The 23,854-nt window shown below is 46.4% G+C and overlaps 1 protein-coding gene across 1 annotated transcript in view; it reads right to left on the bottom strand.

The window, feature by feature from the left end:
- Positions 1-3,794: 3,794 nt before the first annotated feature.
- Positions 3,795-23,854, bottom strand: part of scai (suppressor of cancer cell invasion) — a 33,007-nt gene continuing 12,947 nt past the window's right edge. The window contains 17 exon segments of the mRNA XM_048259844.1: positions 3,795-5,915; positions 6,199-6,299; positions 6,648-6,821; positions 7,151-7,223; positions 7,894-7,975; positions 8,355-8,454; positions 9,232-9,310; positions 9,355-9,358; positions 11,559-11,643; positions 12,035-12,194; positions 14,352-14,504; positions 14,854-14,952; positions 15,428-15,524; positions 15,878-15,976; positions 16,079-16,165; positions 16,810-16,905; positions 23,721-23,835. Coding sequence (XP_048115801.1) covers positions 5,769-5,915; positions 6,199-6,299; positions 6,648-6,821; positions 7,151-7,223; positions 7,894-7,975; positions 8,355-8,454; positions 9,232-9,310; positions 9,355-9,358; positions 11,559-11,643; positions 12,035-12,194; positions 14,352-14,504; positions 14,854-14,952; positions 15,428-15,524; positions 15,878-15,976; positions 16,079-16,165; positions 16,810-16,905; positions 23,721-23,827 — 1,743 coding nt within the window. The 5' untranslated portion in view covers positions 23,828-23,835 and the 3' untranslated portion in view covers positions 3,795-5,768.

Here is a 23,854-nt window from a genome sequence, read left to right as displayed (position 1 = left end):
GCAGTTCCTCATTCCCCAAAAGCTGTTCATTCATTCATTCATTCATTCATTCATTCATTCATTCATTCTAAATACTTTATATCCTTTTAAAGGAGAATTCCGGTGTGATATTATCCCCTGCACTTCTTCCAGTAGCAGCAACTGGAATCCATGCATTTCCACGAAATTATTTTTGGAATCTGATCCCTTATCATACCTGTTCATTCTTACTAGTCGCTAGACTTATCGTGACTAAATTCAAGATGGCTGCAAACACTAAACTTCGTGAAGATACTGTCTGTATAAATCCTCTTGTAAGTAAACTACCAGTGCTTTTTAAGTTCTCAATGTCTCGTTTTAAATGTCAGGGCCCTCGGAAGTCTACCAATGAAGTGTGGAGATACATTGAGCCTCGTAAATGGTGTAGAACAGTGATTTATTTGCATGGCTAGCCCGATGCCGAAGCATCACCATTGAAAAAGCTGTTGGTAGCATCGGCTAACTAGCGCCAGATTTTGGAGTGCAGGGGACAAGCCGAGATGGGCTATGAGACATACGTTCACACTCGGTATCATGTTTCAACACACTTTAGGTCAATATCACACTGGAATTCTCCTTTAAGTTAGCTGGCTATGTGGACATCCTACCTATGGCCTGAATAGAGGTGATTTTGAGTGTTTATTTTAGTGTGACCTGCTGGCAGTGAGAGCTCTTCTCCATCCACTGCTCAAGCATAGCCCTGTGTGCTGTCCTACTTTCCTTATTGGGGAAAAAGACACCAGGCGTGATGATCCACAGAGGTGCAGAGAGATGGAGGGAGAGAGAGAGAACAGCTCCACAGAGATAGAGAGAGAGAGACAGATAAAGAGAGAGCGAATGAGACTTTGAAACTTTGTGGCTATAGATACAACTTATCGCCAGCTTCAAAAGAACACATTACCCAAAGGTTTTTCAAAGCGCTGGACTTTGACTAAAATGTATTATGATTGTCATCTGAAAATCTGCACTGAACACACAAACTGTGTATGCCCTCAGAACATTGTCTTGCTGCTGTTGCGTTTTCTTTGAAATTGGGTTTTACGGCTACCTGCTCTCCTGACTTGCATTTGATTTATCCTTCCAGAAAACAGCTATCAGCTCAAACCAAGCTAAAGACTACACACACGGCTTCTGCCCAGAGTGTCATTCCATTGAGAAATAACAAAAGCCACACAATGCAATGTTAGCAGAGGCTAAAGTAGCCTGCTATTCAGGCCATCTACAATAGCTCTGGTTCTTATCAGAATGTGGCATGCCAACCATGCAGTCTGTGCCCTCTTAGCTCTCACTGCCATCTGAAAAGCAGCCCTGGCCAAGTGTCACAAAATTGGCCTTAGACCCCCCTCGGCTCACCGGACCCCACCTCACAGCTGACCCCCTGTGAGAGCACTCTCCCTGGAGAACAGACAGGGCGTTACGGGGCGACGGACGAGCAGAGATAGAGATGAAAGGATGGTCGGCGTGGCGATGAGGCGGAGGGAGAGAGGACTGAGAGGGGAGATATGAAAAGACGCCCAGATGCATGAGCCTTGTGAATGTTTGATGAGAGGGAGCGGGGATCTGGGATCCTGTTACTCCAGTGGCGGACACCGCCGTGGCCACAGATCAAACTCGCTACCAATCAGTGTCACTACCGCAGGCTCAACACTGGCAGAGAGCTCAGCAGCTTTTGTTCAGCTTCACAGAGAGCAGTGAATTCCTCTCGTAAAACTTGAATACCTCTGCAGCATGCACACTTTATACAAGTTCATTAAGTAAAGTGTAACATATTTTTATGTAAAGTGTAACACACGTCTTTTATCGAACAGGAATCAGCTGTAAAATATAAATAACTATATTTTTGACTTTCACTTAAAAAAAAAAAAAGATTTTCATTTGGTAGGGTACTCCTTGCATGTTTAGGTAATATCTCTAAAAGACTGCTTAAGTGGATGCTTTGCAGCTTTTATATGGATAAACAACATGCCCCATGGAGAAGTGGTTCACTGAGTGTGTGAGGATTTCTGATCAAATAAGGCAGTCACCTCTACAGGATGACAGCACAGTAGTCTTCCTATAAAAATATATAATTTATCCTTCATCTAAACCTCCTTCAATTCTGTCACATGAAGTGAGAAAATGTTTGTAAAATTCTCAGTTTCACAGGAGGAAAAACCTTGGAAGGAACCATGGTTGATGTAATTGTTTGCCCTCATGATTCTGACGACATCTCTTAAAAAGATATACTCTTTTCAGCGACCTTTGATAGGTAAGAACTGCAGTTACAATTTAGCAGAGCTCTACACTGAGGAGAGCTGGATGACTGAAGATTATGTTACAGTGGGAAAAGCCAATGGGCCAGCATGACTCATTAGTTCACCAGCGGCTACAACCATCAAACCAACATTACAAAACTGAAATAAGCATTATGCTCACACACGCATTAAACAAAACAGTCATAAAGTTTTAATAGTTTTAAATAGCATTCTGAAAAAAGAAAAGCTTGCATGTTTTGGTATTGTCACATTTCATTTTTTTCTTGTCCTTTTTTATCTTAACAACAATAACATCAAATATAAGTTTGGCAACAAATGGGACACAGCACGTTTAGAATAAGTGATAAAAACACAGATGGGTGGACAATGCAAGTCAATTCAACTAGCAACTATAGAAACCCTTAACTTATAAAGAAAGAGTATTCTGACCATTACATCACTTGTGAAATCGTTCCCTCCCACAACAGTAGGAACCTGTAGAAAAATCACCCGTACTAATCAAGTAACACTTTAGCATAGGCCTAGACTCACTTACAAGACAGGCATCGTAACCCAGTGCTTTCTAACAGGTTGTTATTCAACATTTTCTGTTTCACGTCTCGGTTTTCCCTTTAAACATGGGTACATCAACAAAAGATCTTGCTCTTTTTTTGTTGTTGTTGTTGGTAGAAAAATGTGTCATGAACAAAGTGTCAGAAGCCTGGCTTTACAGCTCTTGTAGTAGTGTTCTCTTGGCCGACGCAAAACGGAAGTGTTACGAATTGTGAGTTCTCTTAACGCAAAAAAAAAAAAAGGGGGGGCAGCTGTTTTCATCTCCGCTTCATCTTGCTCAAGTCTGAAAAGCTCCAGTTTGGTCATACGCAAAAGTAGGAGGTGGGTGCAGATGTGTGCATCTAGCCTGTGCTTATTTGCCCTCCAGGATCCTGTCTGCCCTCGCAAGGGCTACCGGTCCCAACGCTGCCATACTAACCAGGATGTGTGTGTAGAGTGTTTAAAAAGTCATAAGTAGGTCATTGATGAGGACCTTGCTTTCTGATGACACTCTGGGGCCGGTAATGCACAGCTAAGCAGGAGGACAGACGATTCTGGGATGAGACTTGTGAAATCAAATCTGTTTCCTTTTGAGGGCTTTACGGTTGCGGTGTGTGTCTTCTTCCCTGTCCTCACGTCCATCGGTAAAAATCACGAGGAAAAATAAAAATCTGCTAGACTACTGGAGACTAATTCTGGATTTCTCCAGTTTGGTTCTCAGGGACTGGAATATTTCAGAAGAATATTGTGGCTGATTAAGACTGGCAGTGATTGGGTGTGTCTGCGGGTGTGAAGTCCATGTAGGCCAAAAAATAAAAAGTGACAAAATTGGGGGGGGGGAAGCAAGATTAAACAACAAAACACATTAAAAAGTCAATCAAAATGCTACATGCCATGTTTTTCAAGACATACAAAAATGTTCTAAAAAGGCATATTAGAACTGATGCGAATCACAGAGGAAAAGGGTTGTTCGGAATGCCATAAGGGTGGGGGGGGGGCGCAGTAAAATAGGAAGGTGCTGGAATGTTGGATCGACTGGCTGAGTCTTGTGCTTCCAAAGAACAGAGCTACTAGTCCGTGCCTTTTCAACACAGCAGAGCTCGGAGGGTGGCCGCTCTTGCTGTGACGCTCAGACACACAGACATGCTTGCAAACGTCCAGTCCAATGGGGAGCAGTAACACTGAGGGGGAGGATGGGACGCAGGTGTGTGCAGCAGGCTCAGTCTTTCCTCTCACTGGAACTTGGTCTGTGTACACTGTTACGCAGTGGAGACGGAGCGTCCAGCCAAGGCTATAGAGTGCTGGATGCACATAGGGTGAGTATACAGTAAGACAATTGTGTTAGTTATTGTGGTCTCTGACATGCCTCTGACATTACCAACAGCACAACAAACAACATCAGGTCAAACTTCAGTACAAGTAAAGTGCAAGGCTATTATTATTATTATCATCATCATCATCATTTTCCTCATCATTATGCTAACATTTGTGTTCTTCTCCACATTTGTTTTCCAAATTCTTTTCCATTTGTGAACAATATCACAAGTTAAATAAACAAAACAAACGGAAAAAAAGGCAATTAACATTCTGCTGCCCTATATTCCCCTGTCGGGATGGCCCAATTCAAAGTCAGGAAATTAAAAAGCAACGGACTCAGCGGCAGGCTCCTCAGCGGGCTCATTGTCAGGATGTCCTTGGAATGTAGGCTGGCTGCAGTGAGCCGAATACAACAGCAGAGGGCGCAGTGGCATGACAGCGTCGTAGTTCATTCACAAACTTCAGATCTAAGGGGTGGAAAGGGTGTGTGTGTGTGTGTGTGTGTGTGTGTGTGTGTGTGTGTGTGTGTGTGTGTGTGTGTGTGTGTGTGTGTGTGTGTGTGTGTGTGTGCGTGCGGTGTAGGGATGGGGACACTGTCTGGGCCAACTGCACAGCACCATCTCTTCACAATTCTTCTACCAACAAAAACCTCAGCTACATGAAAGACAGAAATAAAAACATCTTGCAGCCTCACATGTTCATTTTTTTCCTTGTCTATACATTTATATACATATCTATATTTGTATATATAGGGATATTTGCTTTGCTCGCCACCCTTCCATGGAGCTTCAGAAACAAGATAATCCTTTTTGGATAGTATAGTCCACCACATATACATCGGACAGCGGAATATAAAATCGTTTCTATGGACAGGGACACACTACTGGCAAACGTGCTAAAATATCCTCCTCGGTGGAATATATCATTTTAAAACTCCACAAACGTTTAGACGACACACACGCCCTCTTAAATGCATCCCAGTGCGGTGAGGAACCTGGACTGGAGGATTCATCCCCAAAAACACAGGGAGTCATACCACAAAAGGGTTGTGGCTCAAGTTAGTCAGACTCAAGTTAGTACAGAAGAAGACAAAATGGCGTTAAGAAACTCAAGAGAACCAAGAAAGGCAAGCCATTAACAACAGAGTGTCAGACAGTAGAATGCACATGCAGAAGAGAAGAAGTCAGAGGATGACAAGGCGTGAAACTTTGCGAACATATAGAGTCTGAAGACTACTGGAGGAGTGAAGCTGAATTTAAAACAGGCAGTGGTGTCTTTCCAGAATTTTCCCTCCATTCTAGTGATGATTTGTTTCTCTACCCTGTTCTCAATTGGTCTGTTCTGCATATCTTTACAGCTATGGTTTAGAGAGCTGCTGTCAGCCATATTGTTTTCCATTATCACTGCTTCAAGAAATGTCTTGAGATGTTAACTAAAAAGTGGATCGTAAGGTCGAACATTTCCACAGGAAAACATTTGGCAAAGAATAACCTAGCACTAGATAAGAAGATTAGATAAAACTGCAAAGTTCATTCAACAAGAACTATGCAAAGACTTTGTTTGTAAAGTATGTGTATGTTGGTTTGTGTGTGTGTGTGTGTGTGTGTGTGTGTGTGTGTGTGTGTGTGTGTTCTACTGCAGATGTGGTCAATAATTATCCAGCGTGCCGTCACAGAACAGGTTCTGTACGTCCAACATGGCAGCTAGTTGGTGCACGTGTTTCTGAAGAGCGGTGTTTTCCACTGTGTCTGGTTTCGGAAGCTGGGGGTAAGATTCCGGAAAGCTCCTAGACTCCTTCAAGAGCACAAAAGAGAAAAACTTGTCACCAGAAGTCATTTCCTTCAGCACCAAGTGTGAAAACACATTTCTAAATGTAACGAAATGTGTAAACGTAATCCAATTAAACAGTTGAAGTACACAGTACTTGTACAAGCTCAAATTCAAACAAGCAACGACAATAGATAACTTTGCATTCATATGAATTGATATTGCAGTAAAATTCCAGTTTACATTTTTGATGTGCCTCAAAAGTTAAAAGGACAGATAGAGTGTGAGGTTTGAGTAGACGTGCTCTTACCCGGAAGAGCTTGTGCAGTCGGAGGGTCGCTGAGCAGAACACAAACCGAATCATCAGCAACCGCAGGAACTCATCCCCATAGAACTGCAAGAAGGCTTGGTCTGCATGCACACACACACATGTACACACACATAGAAGGACATACTTAAATACAAGCAAAATGTAGGCCTCCTTCACATTAACAGCCTAATACGACATCATTTGGAGCTGTGCTAACCTCTGCTATAGAGTGCAGTCTTAATGTGAGCCTGCTACAAGTAACATCATTAAATGTAAGTGTACTACAGTGTAAAGAATGGCAGCAAATGTGCTATGGTGTGTGTGTATAAAAACACAGACTCTATGTAAGTATTTGTGTATGTACTGTATGTATGTGTGTGTGTGTGTGTGTGTGTGTGTATGTAAGTGCCCCCCATACTGAACTGTGGTGCATGGGTAGCGGTGCGTACCTATGACCCGTGAGCGCGTGATCAGCTGGCCGATGTCGCGGAACACCTTGCGGAGGAACTCCTGGGCCTTCTCCCACAATCCCTGGCGCATGCTGCTAAGCCCGCACACCGACAGGAAACCCATCAGGGGGTTATACAGGAAGAGGGTGAAGAGGCTGCCTCGCTGAGACTGGTCTAACGGGCAGAACCACACAACCACAGGACGTTAGAGAAACGGATGATGAGAGGTGTTGATTACAAAGCTCATCATCAGGGCAAAGGGGCAAGGGAGGGTGTGTGGCACAACATTGCAGATCTGTGTTGGGTAACAGAATGCAGAGAAAGCAGTGTCATCCAGATATGTGGATATGTGACATGATACATTTTTAATCAGTTTCTAAACATGTTTAAAAATGCATGATCTCATGTGTAACACATAAATAACTTTGTCCTTTTAAACTTGAACTCCTCGTTCCTGGCTCCTGTGACATGGTTACAGATCCCACTGCAGGGAGGGTACACACCTTGCATGCTCTTGGGGTAGACTGTAGGGGAGAGCAGGCAGACAATTGGCTGTCCAAACAGATTTGTGAAATTCTGCAAAGAGAAAAACAACATTAGACTTCCCATTGCACTGTGTGAATAGTCCATTGTCACTGTTAGATTGTAGATACACTGTGATTTGTCTCTCTGGATCCTCCCTGTGAAGTTCCACCTACATCATGCACCTTTCTATGAGGAGCTCCTCAGCTGATTCAAGCTTCACTCTCAGCTCTGTGCATCTGCATCTGTGCTTTTGTGTTTTCTTCTACGGATGACTTTTCTTTTTAGCTCATTTGAACTTGGTTTGAGACTCTAATCTAAACCTAGTAGTCTTAAAGTTTCAGTTGGGGTCAATGGTGGTGTGCTTTATATTCCAAAGTGTCACTCCAAAACACATTCACTTTATTTCTACCTTTGATGACAACTGTGAAGTCGTTATGTGAAGTTGTTATAATACGACGGGATGGATACAGAATGCCAGTCGTTAGCAAACCCCACCACTTCATTCAGTGGGTGCAGAGTAAAAACTATCATCAATAAATAAACAACACGTTAAAGAGTGCATCTATTAATGATGATTCACTCTCTGCTCATGAACCTAAAATCTTTCTGGGTACCCATTACATCATAACCATCTTTCTGTTTATGAATAAATAATCTTTTTTTTTTTTTTTCCAGGCGGCTGAAAAAGCGTAATGGGACATTTTTCACGGCATGAGCTCACCTTATAGGCCGTGCTGTTGGACGAGTCCACTATAACAAACAGGGGCTTCCTCGTGAAGGGGTACAGATCACCAGGATGGAGGCTAAAGAAATCAGAAGACACAGCAAAACACACCGACACACACACACACACACACACACACACACACACACACAGACAGAGTTATTACATAGATGGCACAAGAGTGAACATTTTCAGAAGCATTTACATATGTGCAAATATATATGTACCTCCAGATTAGAGCCTGATTCACACAATTCTGAGGTACTCTTCAACACTCACTACAGACTTCTCAGGTCACAATAAAGGAGACCTGCTTCACGCATGACTATGAGCAATCAGGCAGGTATTCCGTACATGAGGAAAGACCCAGGCACAAGCTGGATGTGGTGTGGGAGGCAGAGGAGGAAAGACCCAGGCACAGGCTGGATGTGGTGTGGGAGGCAGAGGAGGACACTTACCAGTGCATCTCTTTCTGTGCCTGGTTCCTCTTCTGGATGGTCTCTCCATTCACCACATCACGGTTGGTGTTGGTCAGCACACCACCGACATCATAAGGGCCTGTGGGATATGTAGTTTTATACTGTACATGAAATCACAACTAGGAAGCATAAGGACCATAAAAGGGTCTCTCGACAAAGCTGAAAAACTCATCCAGTTCCTGACCAAAAGACATGATCTGCCCTTAAAGCATGTTAATGCTTAGTTTTAATGTTCTAAAGTTTACTTTACTTAAATAGCCCAAACACACGAGAATACTGGGATATGTAGTTCTCCCTCTTCTCTTAAACAGTGAGCTCTGAACATCAAGGCAGAAAAAGAAAAATCAATGAGCTTTTATGCACTGGCATGAATCGATAAGGCCCTGGATGGGACTGCTGTTTATCTAATGTAAGCAAAGGTAAGCTACGGATCTTAAGTGGGAATGCAGGGGTGGTGTTGGGGGGTGGGGGGTTCACTGCATCGGGGAGGGGAGACTGCCATGGCACACTTTAGGAGTTGTGCCAAGTGGTCAAGTGGTCTGATCTAAGAGAATAAAGGTGTGTGTGTGTGTGTGTGTGTGGGTTGGTGTGACATTTAAATGATCTCCAAACAACATACAGTTGTTTAACCAAGAAGCCTTAATATACAAAGACTTACTTCTAAACTCCCTCTCTCATTGTGTGCTCGAAAATGAAACGTTCTACAGCATGGGATAGTACCAGACCCAACACGTTCACTGATTTCTACAGCATGGGATGGTACCAGACTTTCTACAGCATGGGATAGTACCAGACTTTCTACAGCATGGGATGGTACCAGACTGTGCAGTACCCAACAGTGCTGTGGGCAGCTTACCTTCATAATCATTGCGTGCAGTGGGGAAGACTCCAGAGGCGGAGAGATAGACCAGAAGCACACTATTGGCTGGCAGCTCCTGCAAACACGGAGTCATGGAACTCAGGTCAGCCAATCACAGACTTTGCTTCAACAAACAATAAGCAATGCCAGATGTGTGAGACATATGCTGTTCATCTGCAGATCCATTCTGAACCACACACACAAAACACATCACACTGGAAGTGCTCTTCAGTCCAGAGGATTTCAGACGAGGTTGAAATGAGCCTGTATGAAACAGCGTTCTATGTGCTTTAAGTGTGTGTGTGTGTGTGTGGACATAATCACTCAATGTATGTTTTCACTATTGATATCCACACAAACAAACATCAAAACAGCAGAGATGACGTTAAAGATGCTCAGCCAGCGGCCAACAGAGATGATGTAGCTATAGTAACAGCCAGGGAATGTGACAGAAATGGGTGGAGGGAGAGGGAGAGGAAGAGGAAGAGAGGCATTTGATACTAGTGTGTGATACTACTGAATCACAGGCGTGCGCGTGTGTGTGTGTGTGTGTGTGTGTGTGTGTGTGTGTGTGTGTGTGTGTGTTTATAGTGCCAGACTCCTTAGCACTCATGAGGCGTGCTGCGCTCCAGCAGTCAAGACAAAATACTAAGAGAACGAGAGATGGAGTGGAAGAGAGATAGGGAGGGGGAAAGAGAAAGAGAGAGTGAGGGAGAGAGGGATGGGGGAGAGAAAGAGACAGAGAAAGAGAAGAGGGAAAGAGAGGAAAGGGAGGGAGAGAGGGATGGGGGAGAGAGAAAGAGAGAGAGAAAGAGAGTGAGGGAGAGGGGGAAAGAGAAAGAGAGAGTGAGGGGAGAGGAGGATGAGGGGGATGGGGAAAGAGAGAGTGAGATCGCTGTTGAGTGACAGAATAAGAGAGAAAAATCACAGTCAAAGCTACAAAGACTGACTGAACGAGACAGAGAATGGAGGAGAACAAAATGCCAGGAGGAAAGAGTGATAAGAAGGACAGAGAGAGGGAGGAAGGGTGGAGAGAGAGAGAGAGAAAGAAAGAAAGAAAGAGAAGAGGGAGAGAGAGAGAGCAAAAAGGTAAGCAAAGGAGGAGTGAGCGCAGTTCAGTTGAGTTCAGCTCAGCTCGGCTCGGCTCTCTGCCAGGCACACTGGCATTTAGTCGGCAGCGTGGTCCAAACGAGCTGTCAATCAAGCCCCGGAGACAAACCCAAACACGACTCGGGCAGGAGGATCGTAGGCCGCTGCGTCCTCAGCCCATGGACAGCTGCCACACACACACAGGACAAACCTTCTGGCCTCCAGAGCGGCTCCACGGGCCAGCCCACATTACTGCCCAATGAGGACGCTGTAGCCCACATTACTGCCCAATGAGGATGCTGTAGCCCCATTGTCTAAAATCGCCGCGTTTCAATAAATGAGTCTCCCAGAATGCCAGTTAGGATGCTGTTGGACTGGTCTAGAGTCAGTCCTGGCACGCCAAATAAGAAACTCCCTTAGTCCAGCTGGCATGCGTGAGCCCAAAGCCCATCTATTATTTTAGAGTGACCGAGGGGGGGAAGGAGCCAGACGCAGCATGCCACTGCCCGTGCACCACCAACTGCCCTCGTCGTATTTCACTGCAGCTGAAGGTGTGTTACAGAGGAAGACCGAGATGTCCAGAGAGAGGGAGAGGGGCACGCTTGCTCAAGGTTAGGGAGTCCAGGAGGAACGACACAGCAGAGAGACAGTGACTGATTGAGAGGCAGACAGAGACAGTGGGAGAGAGAGAAAAGATGAGAGAGAGAGAGAGAGAGAGAGAGAGAGAGAGAGAGAGATGAATCAACACCAGCAGAGACAAAGGAGCTGTAAATTAGAGTGTAACAAACAGAGTGGTGGTGAGTGGTGAGAAAATTACTGGAGGATAAGAGAGGAAGGAGGAGGAGGAGGAGGGAGGGAGGAAGGAGGAGAAGGGAGGGAGAGAGAGAAGAGGAGGAAGAGGAAAGGAGGAGGAGAGGAGGTGGAGGAGAGGAAGGGAGGAGGAGGAGGAAAGGAAGGAAGAGGAGGAAGGAATAAAAGGGGGATTTAGGAAGGAAGGAAGGAGGAGGAAGGAGGAGGAGGAAGAAAAGAGGGAGGAGGAGGAGGGAGGAGGAGGAGGGGAGGGAGGGGAAGTCATCAATTAACAGATGTGTGTGTGTGTGTCTCTCTCTGTACCTGGCTGTGTGTGGGAGTGTGTGTGTGTGTGTGTGTGTGTGTGTGTCTACCTCTAATGTGTGGCTAATAATGTGTGTTTAATGTGTTTGGCCAATGACATGCTCAGCTATAGGGGTGACAACAAGGAGGCCTCTAGAAGGAAGGTGTGAAGCTGACTGAAGGTGGGCCTCTAAAACAGGTACCTGTGGGGGTTCCCCCCTATGGCTGTGCTTGTCATTTAAAGCAAACTCCCTGTGGAGGACAGAAAGGAAGACAATAACAACTGATATGGAGAACAGGTGCTTGTGTAGAAGTCCCTGAACCTCTCATTGAATCAGAGGGGAGACAAAGAGGCCTAGAGAGAGAGAGACAACATGAGGAGAGAGAGAAAGAGAGTGGAAAAGAGAAGAGAGAAAAGGAGGGGAAAAAAAGAGAGAGAGAGAGAGAGAGAGAAAGAGAGAGAGAAAGAAAGAGAGGAGGGAGAAGATAGGGAGGGAGAGGAGGAAGGGAGTGGCGAGAGAGAGAGAAAAGAAAAGAGAGTGAGGGAGAGAGAGGGAGGGAGAGAGAGAGAGAAAGAAAGAGAGTGAGGGAGAGAGAGAGAGAGAAAGAAAGAGAGTGAGGGAGAGAGAGGGAGGGAGAGAGAGAAAGAGAGGTGTAGAAGGCCTTGGCTCCCTCACCAGTGTTCCTGTTTTGCTGGTCTGCGTGGCCAGGTTGACTGGCTCGCGCTCCAGGGCTTGCAGCATGCGGAACATGTCGATGGTCAGCTCACTGAACTTCACCTGAGCAGGGACACACATCACTCAAATCAGTGTGTCCAGTCAACATAGAAAACACACACACACCCCAGTGCTGGGAGAGCTGAGAGCTGAACACACATGCACATATGCACACACACACACACACACACGCACAAACACAAACATGAACATGAACACACACACATACGTATAACCTCGTTGACACACACCAGAAAACTCACTACATCACCCTAGAAACAAAACCATCTCAAAACACATCTAGATCTCAACAATCTCAACCTCTCTGAATACCCAAGTACCTCACAGCCTACAGACCACCACACACACACGAGAATTCAAGGCTGTGCCATGGCAATGCACACCAGAGATTAAAGATCTTACCACTAAATCACCTCACACACACACACACACACAGGTCTCCGCTCTCCTGCACCATAATAACACACTCCAGAGCAGTGGAGATGTCGCTGGTGTGTCGCCATAGCGACACCCACCAGGGACCTCAAAACATAACAGCAGCCTGTCAGATGCACTGAGCCTGACACAACATAACCCCATTACCACAACACACGACCCGGCCCCTCGATAGACTTCCTGACTGGCTGCATGTACAGTTATTCATGATCAAACCTCCCTGTTTCTACTAGACAGGCACAAACAAAGGCAAAGACCAAGAGAATAAGGGAAGTAAAGTTGCCAAATGTAACATGTGAGACTGATTAGGGAAAGGACAGGTGCTTGAACCAGTGGGCAGGAAACAGGTTCTAAATGGTTCCGCCAGTTTAAAAACCTTTTTCCACATCACTATTTCAGTTTTCAAGATCAATACCAGTCAGCCATTAACGGGCAAAAATGAGACGTGACCACCACAGGGTTTTGAGGACAGTGTCTTATGACAATGTCATATTGTTTAGTATGTTTTAAAAAAATAAAGTTTAGCAAAATTTGCCATGACTTTGTTAGCCTAATGCTGTTGTGCAAAAAAAATCTTTCCAAAATCCAATGCAAGATGCCAGATTTATCAAACCTCTGTGGCTGCCCAAACCCAGATGTCACAGATCTATCTGTGGTCTTGTGAGGCCATGTGACTCTGATAAACAAGGCAGATGGACAACATAAAAGAAAAAAAGTGCTCTAGGGCTTATGCATAAACTAAGACTATGTTAAACCAGACTTCAAGCGGGATAAACAATTATTTTTCACCAAATACCATTATATTGGTTTACAACCAAATAATGCCATTAGCACTTGAAAGAAGTTAATTAGCCATTTTTTGGAGAAAATTGGAAGTCAAAATTCTTCAACAAGGGGCCGTGTGAGGACTAAAAATCTTTCAGGCTGTCACCACAATTTGGTCATGTAATAACTGTGACCATTTCATTATCACATGATTTCATTTCATAAACGGGGTCTGTGTACTGGTTTATTTCAATAAAAGCGTCCTACCTTCACTTCCATGTTATCCTGTGCAGGCAGCAAACATGCAGAGTAATACAAACAGAGTTGTCGGAGGAAAATAGCACAAAGAAAAACTTTTTTACAGCGAGACCACATTTACACCAGATCACATTTACATGGAAAAGATTTGGGGGAAACACGCGACAGCGTGAGAAGGATTGTCTTTGTAAAATGTATGTTGTTTTACCTAAGCTCCTATGATAGCACTGAAGTGGAGTACGTTTCTCCCAAATGGCTAATTTCGGTTTGATAAGTGTCAGAATTGCTTTGTTGGTGTAAAAGTGTAAAATATAATGGTATTTTGTGAAATCGATGGGATGGCCTTTTAGGGACAGCACAGGAGATGAGTTAGTGGACCACGCAGCCAGGCTTACACTGCACAACAAGTGAAACGCATGTTCATTAATGTCACATTGCAAGACTGTAATGTTGTGGTTTGACATGTGAAACATTTCAATATGCGACTCATTTGAACATAAAACAGTAGGCTATTGGACACTTACTAAACGTTATCCAAATCAAATTTGAATGACAAAGTCGCATAAAAATCAATGCAATATCAAATGCAATCTGATGCAATATGACACTGAATTGTTGGAAGACATAAGGTCTGTGGTTCAGTTGTCCAGTGTGAGCCTGGGGTAGGTAAGAGAACACTCTGGGGTAAGAGAACACTCTGGGGTAAGAGAACACTCTGGTGAAGGGGGACAGAGGGAGAACCTGAGAGGTGCAGTTGCCAATGATGAGGGCATCAGCCAGGGTGAGCTGACCAACCACCATGCCCTGTTCCAGCGGGGGCACGCCCCCCTCTTGCAGCCGATTGGACGTAATCACTACAGCGTTGTCATCGTTCAGCACGATCACCGGGTCGGCCTGATGAGACAAGGTGAAACAAACGGCAACACACACACACACACACCATACAGAAGCAACAACATACAAACAGATCAAATACACATAACACACACACAAATGTGCACACACAAGTAACAACAAACACACATCAGTCTCTCTCTCTCTCTCTCACACACACACACACACACATTAATAAATCATAGTGGATAGGTACGTCATGGGTAGCGATGATGGCTCATGATTCATTCAGTCCCTGTGCTCTGCTTCCAGCTGTGCGGTAATGGCGTGGTGTGTGTGTGTGTATGTGTATGTGTGTGTGTGTGTGCGTGTGTGTGTGTGTGTGTGCGCTCCCACACATGGGCCTCACCTCCACAAAGGCAGCCACCTCCTGCAGCACCAGGTTCCACTCCAGCTGGTCCTCAGTGTTAAACCGCTGGGTGTAGTCTTCAATCTCCTCAGACAGCTCCTGCACACACACACACACAGAGTCATAGATAGTACATGCGTGTACACACATTCACATAGGTGTGTGCGCACACACACACACACACACATTATTCACACAATAAGTCATAAATAGTACACACCTGTACACTCATACACATAGGTACACACACACGTACACATACGTACACACACACAGTCACATATAGTACATGTGTACAAACATACATAAACACACACACACACACACACACACACACACACACACACACACACACACACACACATACATACACTGTTGAAAAAAGATCCCTCTACACACCACACACATACATACACACACACACACACACAGATAATGAATTGAAGGATGTGTAATCAATCATCGTCATGGATTTAATCATGTCATGTCTGTAGCCCTCCTCCCTCTCTCTCTCTCTCTCTCACACACACACACACACACACTCACGCATGAATGATTCCCAAGGTGTCTCTACCTTCACTAAAACTTTGACCAGGTCCATCTTGTTCAGGAGCAAACACACCACAATGTAGCGGGCATAGTACCTCAGCTTCTTCACCACCAGCTCAGGCCTAAGAGGCAGGAAGAACAGAGGAGAGGAAGACAAGAGAAGAAGAGAAGAGTGGAGAGAGAGAGAAATGGAGCAGGGAGCAGATCAAAAGAAACAAGAGGAGAGGACAGGATCCAAAAGAGAAGGACGGAGAGAGAGAGAGGAGAGAGAGAGAGAGAGAGAAATGGAGCAGGGGGCAGATCAAAAGAGAGGACAGGATCCAAAAGAGAAGGACGGGTCATAGGAGAATGGGCATAGCAAAGACAAACAAAAGAGAGGCAATCAGGGTCAGTCGTGAAGTGAGGCCACTGTAAATCAAAACCTTACCAGTCTTCCCCCAGAGCAGGAGCGCAATGGTCAGCTAATGCCACTCACCTCTCCTCCTTGCTGACTTGGTAGTAGTAGGAACGCTGCCGGATGGCCGAGTAGAAGGAGAAGGCCTCGTTCAAGTAGCTCGTTTCCGACGTGCGGAGGCTGAAAGTTGAAACAGCAGGACAACTCAGACACAGACAGCTGCTCTGGGAGCCAAAATGGCCACAAAGGGAGAGTGTAGGAGAGGCTTAGAGGCATTCTTACTAATAGTGGTAGTACAGCTGGCCAATTTTGGAGGCCACCTCCCCGATCTGCCACCGCTTAAGGCCATACCGATTGTCCAGCACCTGTCTGCTCTCACACAAAAACACAAAAGGGAATACCAGCTTAAGGTTTCTTCAACACTTTCCTTACAATCATTTATCAACTGCTTATTTTCCCGTAGACTCCTGTAATCACTCTGTGATTCTCAATAACTCTCTCTCTCTCTCTCTCATTCCATCATTCCTCCTCTCTAACCATCATTCCTTCTTTTTTCCCTCTCTCAATCTTCCTCTCCTCCCTCTTCACCTCTGTCCTGTCAAAGAATTTCCTCCTTCATCTCTTGCTCTCGCTCTCTTCCTCTCTATCCCTTGCTCTCTCCTTCTCTCTCTCCCTCCTTTCTGTGCCCAATCTAACTTTAGCGGTGCTTCCTCTTTGTGGCTGTGTAATGACCTTCCGCAGCTCTCAGAGTTGAGGCTAAATATATTCAGCTTGAGATGTCACATCCATCAAATGATTTATTAATAAAAACTTTACTTTAGAACTCCTCAGACCTCATCCTCTCTCCCTTCATGTTTCCTTCCCTCTCTTTCTTTCTCTCACTATTCCTCTCCTTGAGTATCTTCCCCTCTATAACTTCAACCATATTCCTTCCTCAATTCTCTCTCTCTCCCTCTCTCTCTCTCTCTTTTCATCTGGGCCTCAGTGTTGAGCTCTGGGGCAGCAGTGCTGACCTGTGCTGCTGCTGGAACTTCCACAGCTTGGTGTAGACGTCAAACGTGCGGCCGAAGTAGGACTGCCACTGCTTGTGGCCATACTGGGGCAGATCTCTGCAGAAATGAAGCCCAAAGAGAACAGAGAGAGGAGAGAGAGAGACAGAGGGAGAGAGAAAAGGAATAGAGGGAGGGATGATAGAGGCAGAGAGAAAAGGAAGAGAGGGAGAAAGAGCAAGAGAAGATTCATGGGTCAGTCTGATTTATTTATCGCCGGCCCCGCTGCTGTGGGAAGGTGACTGGTGTCCTCATGGCTGTGTGCCATTGCGGGGGATGTCCAGCGAGCTCCCTCTTAGCCAACAACGCTTTCACAACTAAGACTCAGGGCATCCCTGGACACACACACACACACACACACACACACACACACACACACACACACACACACACACACACCTAGCAGTCAAGAGGACTGAGAGTGAAGAGGAAGAACTGTCATATTCAGTAGACCAGCCAGACGAACAGACACCACTCACACCAAATGTTACAGTCTGCCATTTGCTCGCTTTGTAATGTCAAAGGCAAAAGAGTAAAAACAAATTGAGGTGCAATGTAATAAGAGTCGTGTAAAAATGACACAGCCATTTGTGGGTGCTACTAATGTGAGAGTGGAGGTGTGTTTGCGTGTGTGTGAGACAAACCGAGAAGGAGACAGTAAAGATGAAAGAGAACAGGAGGGAGGGAGGGAGAGGGAGGGAAGAGAGAAAGAGAGAGAGAGAGAGAGAGAGAGAGAGAAAGCAGCGGAGAGAGGGGAAGAACATGGAGGAGAGAATGAAAGAAAGAGTAAACAGAAAGAGGTTCTGCATAGAAATGCAGAGACAGAGGAATGTGTGAGAGTGTGTGAAAGACAGAGAGTAGTAAAATGTGTGTGTGTGTGTGTGTGTGTGTGTGTGTGTGTGTGTGTGGGGGATCTGTGAATAAGTCAAAGAAAAAGACAGCTCGAGAGGGAAAGGAAAGGATAGTGAATGAGGGAGGGAAAGAGACGGCAAGAGTGAGGGAGAGAGAACAAGAGGAGAGAGAAAGTGAGAGAGAGAAAGAGAATGAGCGAGGGAAAGAGAGAACGAGAGGAAAAAGAGAATGAGCGAGGGAAAGAGAGAGAGAGAGAGGGAAAGAGAGAGTGAGAGAGGGAAAGAGAGAGTGTGAGAGGGAAAGAGAGAGTGAGAGGGAAAGAGAGAGTGAGAGAGGGAAAGAGAGAGTGAGAGAGGGAAAGAGAGAGTGAGAGAGGGAAAGAGAGTGGCGTGAGAGAGGGACAGAGAGGGGCGTGGGGGGCGGGCGCTGGTGACTCATAGAGGTGGTGATGTCATGAGAAGCTATGTGCTGTGCCCGTCAGTTGGAGCGCTGACCAACTCTCATTTTTTCCCCTGTTTTCCCTCCATTTTCCTCCTTTCTTCTTCCTCAAGCCCCCTTTTCCTCCCCCTCCTCCTCCTCCTCCCTCCATCTCCCCTCCTCCTCCTCTACTCCCTCCATCTCCCCCTCCTCCTCCTCCTCTTCTCCCTCCATTCCCCCCAGCTCTGGGATCCATTGTTATCGGTGATGGGGTTGCCATGACAACGCATCTGGAGAGCGGTTGACTAACGCAGAGAAAAAAAACTGTGGCTGGCTGCAGTTGAGGAAGTGTACAGACAGGCACACACACACACACACCTGCCATCAGGATCAAAATCACGCCAGCAGCAGCCACTGACATACCACCAGTGTTTTTCTCCCCTGAGTGTGTGTGGCGGAAGGGTCACCTCAGGGCAGTGAGTGTGTGTGCTCATGTGTGTGTGTGCGTGTGTGTAGGTAGCCACTCCATCTTTAAGCAATGAGAGCTGTGCTGAACACACCCCTGCCAGACACACAGATGCTGATGGAATACCGAGCACAGGTAGGATAATCCAGCCAGCTGGCTCATGGCCCAGCAGGGAGCAGTCCCTCACACACTCTCCCTCTCTCTCTCTCTCTCACACACACACATACAGTACACACACACACACACACACACACACACACACACACAGAGTACACACACACACACATATATACATACAGTACACACACACACATACATACAGTACACACATACATACATACAGTACACACACACACACACACACACACACACACACACACACAGCTCAGGAGTGTGTCTGCCAGTCTCAGTCTTCACACATACCCACACCGACACACAGCTAGATATCACTGAAATGATAAATCACTGGTTGAAAAAAACACTGCCTGATACCACACAGTCCCTTGGCAGACCATCAATGAAGAAACGCGCACAGACACGACACGCACACACACACACACACACACACACACACACACACACACACACACGTCAAAGTGGATATCTTATACATTCTGCTCAGAAAAAGGACACAAAGTACACATTCAATTTCAGCCAAAAATACTATACATCATAGTAGTGACAGAACACACACCTTACCATTCATAAAACGTACATCCATCCATGGACATAGACACACACACACACACACAGTCATTCATAAAAAAATACATACACAAATCCATGGACATGGACAAACACACATGCATAACGATGTCACCCATAAAGCTGCTGTATGGCACCATGATGTATGGATGACCCTGGCACCCTGAGTGACAGGCCCCAAGGTCGCGGGGGTCATGGCTTAAGGTGGCCGCCATCATGGGGGCCCGAGTTTCATTCCCATCTCACGCATCATTAATTCCCCCCACCCCCAGTCCAGGATTAATGCCCCCATCCGCACCACCACTGGGCTCAGCGGGAGGGGGCCGTAAATGACTGCCCCCCACCCCCACCCCCACCCAAACAACTTGTGTGTGAGTGAGTAAATCAGCGCTGTATCTCTGCCAGGCCCTCTCCGCAGAGCTGAGCTTTGTCTGATTACTGATTGTATTTACTGCACTCTGGCTTATAGGCTCTGACTGTGGGAGCCAACGTGGGCGGCTGGTTGCGTCTGTCTGTGTGTGTGTGTGTGTGTGTGTGTGTGTGTGTGTGTGTGTGTGTGTGTGTGTGTGTGTGTGAGTGTGTGTGTGTGAGAGAGAGAGAGTGTGACTGCTAGAGATGTGTATGTGCATGTAATCAAGTATGTAATCAAGTATGTGACAAGAGTCAAATGTAAATATGTGTGCTGAGGCACTACAGACCATGAATGCTTGCATGCATGTTTCTATGTGCGCAAAGTTATACATTTATATCATGTATAGTGTGCGTGCGTGTCTGCGAGCACATTTCCATGCAGCAGAGTTCCTTCTGTATCTGAACCAGAGCAGGTCTTGTGGGACATGGGAGTAATGACACGGATCTACTAAATACTGGTGTACTAAAAAGAGCCAACGCGAGAGAAAGACAAAAAGAAGAGACAGAGAAAGATAGAGAGAGTGGGAATGCGGATAAGACGGAGGAAAAGAGTAAAGAGTTAAGACAGAAAGAAAGAAAGAAAGAAAGACACAGATCAGTTGACTAAGAGTGGGGGAGAAATGTTAAGCAGGGATAATGCTGCATCATCTGTTGGTCCACCCCTGTTGCCTGCTGGTCCTCCTAAAGTGGGCCATCTCCTCTCCTCTCCTCTCATCAGTCCACCTCTAGCCCGGAAAGGGCGCGGTGGAAGTGGGCCATCTCAGACTCTCCTCTCCACACACACACACACACACACACACACACACACACACACACACACACACACACTCTCATCAGTCCACCACACACACTAGCCCGAAGTCTGTCTGGGGACAGTGGAAGGGCTGGGCAGGAGGCTGGCCCTTACTTAACCAAACGGATCTAGATCCATGATCCAGGGTATAGAGCAGAAGCCTGAGCTGACCCCTATTTTCAGCTGCCCCAAGCTTCAGATTACATGGTGTAATGTCCAGTTTGGATCTGTTGTTGTTCTGTTTGTATTATTATTGTGAATGGGGCTCTGCCCTCAACTAAAGCACACAGGCACATATAAAGCCAGCGGCGTAAACCACACTTATCACCACTTCAACATTTCCAAACAATCAAGATGTCAAGAGTACTACACACTGCAGTGAGGACGCATGGGGAAATATATACAAAAAAATGACATTGTCTGATCTGGGTGTTATGGGCGCTGAGCGGATGTGAATCTGACGTAGAACTACCACATAACAACCCATGTATAGGGCAATAGGGCAATATGGCATGTGAACTACCACATAACAACCCATGTATAGGGCAATAGGGCAATATGGCATGTGAGCTACCACATAACAACCCATGTATAGGGCAATAGGGCAATATGGCATGTGAACTACCACATAACAACCCATGTATAGGGCAATAGGGCATGTGAGCTACCACATAACAACCCATGTATAGGGCAATATGGCATGTGAGCTACCACATAACAACCCATGTATAGGGCAATAGGGCAATATGGCATGTGAGCTACCACATAACAACCCATGTATAGGGCAATATGGCATGTGAGCTACCACATAACAACCCATGTACAAGGCAATATGGTATGTAAGCTACCTGTACTTAAGAGCATAAAATATCAAAAGTGAAAACTCCACCCCAATCCCACCGTACCGCATGACGGCGCCTGACTGGCCTGGGAGAGCTGCACGCTGAGAGAGCTCCATGCACGAGGAAATGCCTCTCCGCCTCCTGTCTCCTCGTTCCCCACAACCTCAAGGGAACGAGAATTCCACCCATCACTGGCCTCAAACACTCGCTTGATTTGTCAGGCTGAAACAAACATTGGAAGGAACCTAAACAAACATTAGCCCAGAGAGCGCCTGTGGGGTGTGTGTGTGTGTGTGTGTGTGTGTGGGTTGGGGGAAGGAGCAGCACACAAGGCACTCTGTAAATGCTACTGCACCGGACTGGATTAGGACAGAGAAGAGTGGTCTGCCTCTACAGCTGCATAGGAGAGGGATTGGGAGGGTCTGCATTAGACATAAAAGCCAGTTTGCCCATTTGTGTGTGTGTGTGTGTGTGTGTGTGTGTGTGTGTGACTCAGAGATGGATACCAACACATGACCCCGAGATCCCCCCAGCTCAGATAAAGAACAGGAGGCCTTTATGTAACCAGAGAGAGGGAGAGGGAGAATCAACATTAATTTACTGAGAGAGAACAAATGGAACACATAAGCATGCAAATATGCTAATTAGAGGAGAGAAGTAGATTAAATGACAGACGGACAGGTAGAGAGAGAGAGAGAGAGAGAGAGAGAGAGAGAGAGAGAGAGAGAGAGAGAGAGAGAGAGAGAGAGAAGAGAGAGATAGAGAGGGAAAGAGAGAGAGAGAGGGAAAGAGAGGGAGAGAGAGAGAGAAAGAGAGAAAGAGAGAGAGAGAGAGAGAGAGAGAGATACTGTTCCAGTCTGGATGCTGACAGATAAGCATCTGTTTGAAGAGGGAATTTAAAATAGACCATCAACAGTGAGAGTGAGTGGGAAAGTTTACTCTGACAAGGTGGTGATCCATTCAGAGTGACAGTTCCGACACTCTGCGTCCGTGTGTCTGTGTGTGTGTTTGTGTGTCTCTGTGTGTGTGTCACCCTGTCATCATTGCACACAATAGGGAGCTAATTGATGAGATGAGATTACAACAAATGCCTCAGCTGAAGTGCAGCCTCAGTTATTCACACACACACAGAAAGAGAGAGTCAGACAACAGCACAAAGCTATGTGACATTACTATAATTGCTGACAGATATACATTAACACACAAACACATAGTAATTACAGACAGCACATAAACTCAAAATGACTGCCACAGAATAAGATCTCTCTCTCATGCACGCGCGCACGCACGCACACACACACAGCCAGAGAGCATGGCGAGGTGGCCGAGACGAGCCTCCAACACAACCAACCAGGCACACGCCACGGCTGCAGCAGCCACACAGCAGAGAGAGAGAGAGAGACAGAGAGGGAGGAAGAGAGGAGAGCGACAGAGATAGAGGGAGGAAGAGAGAGAGAGAGATAGAGAGAGAGAGCCTGCAGCTACTGACACACTTGGCCTATAAATAGCAGCAGCTAAAAATGACTGATTAACTCAAACACAACCCATTGGCCGTGGAGGAATGGTGAAAAACACGGACTGACGTGAATCCATTCCTCCTCTTTTTCCCCTTTCCTCTTCCTCCCTCCATCCCTTCTTCTCTCTATGAGAGAGTGTGTGTGTGTGTGTGTGTGTGTGGGGGTTGCAGGGGCAGCCGAGGAGCTCTCCCATTTGATTTGAATGTTACAAAAACGGGGCCACTTGCTGCGGATGCCAGCTGCACAGGCGAAAGCCCGTCGCCTCACGTTAACAGACCAGCGGGACGAGGACAGAGAGGGAGAGAGAGGGAGAGAGAGAGGGAGGACAGAGAGAGGGAGGAGTGAGGGAGGACAGAGAGGGAGAGAGGGAGGACAGAGAGAGGGAGAGAGGGAGGATAGAGAGAGGAAGGACAGAGAGAGGGAGTGAGGGAGGACAGAGAGAGGGAGGAGTGAGGGAGAGGAGAAGAGGAGAGACGACAGAGGGGACTAGGAGGGAGAGAGAGAGGGACAGAGCTCAGGTCAGCTCAGGTTCATGGTCAGTCTGTCATGTGATTCACACCCATCACTGATTTCCCTTGTCAAGAATGAAACCAGGACAATGAAAGCACATGATAGTCAGACGAATAGACAGCCATAAGCACAGAGGTCAAAGGGACAGTCATCTGGTTGGTTGATTGGAGAAAGACAATAGTTGTGGACAGCAAAAGAGCCAGGCACCCAGACAGACAGACAGACAGACAGACAGAAAGTCAGTGAGACAGAGGGAGAGAGAGAGAGAGAGAGAGAGGGAGAGAGAGAGAGGGAGAGAGAGGGATAGAGAGAGAGACAGAGGAGAGGGAGAGGGAGAGAGACAGGCAGGAGTGGCTGCTGACCGGAGGCCGTTGAAGAGCTGCTTTGACTTGTCCAGCAGATAGCAGAAGTCTGTGACCGTCTTCCTCTCGCCCAGTGGGATGTCATCCTCTGCCCCCAACCCCGTCATGGCACCTGCTGCGTGCGCACACACACA

The sequence above is a fragment of the Alosa alosa genome, chromosome 12 (assembly GCF_017589495.1).
Source record: "Alosa alosa isolate M-15738 ecotype Scorff River chromosome 12, AALO_Geno_1.1, whole genome shotgun sequence".
Taxonomy (NCBI): domain Eukaryota; kingdom Metazoa; phylum Chordata; class Actinopteri; order Clupeiformes; family Clupeidae; genus Alosa; species Alosa alosa.
This window is presented reverse-complemented; position numbering and strand designations above follow the sequence as displayed.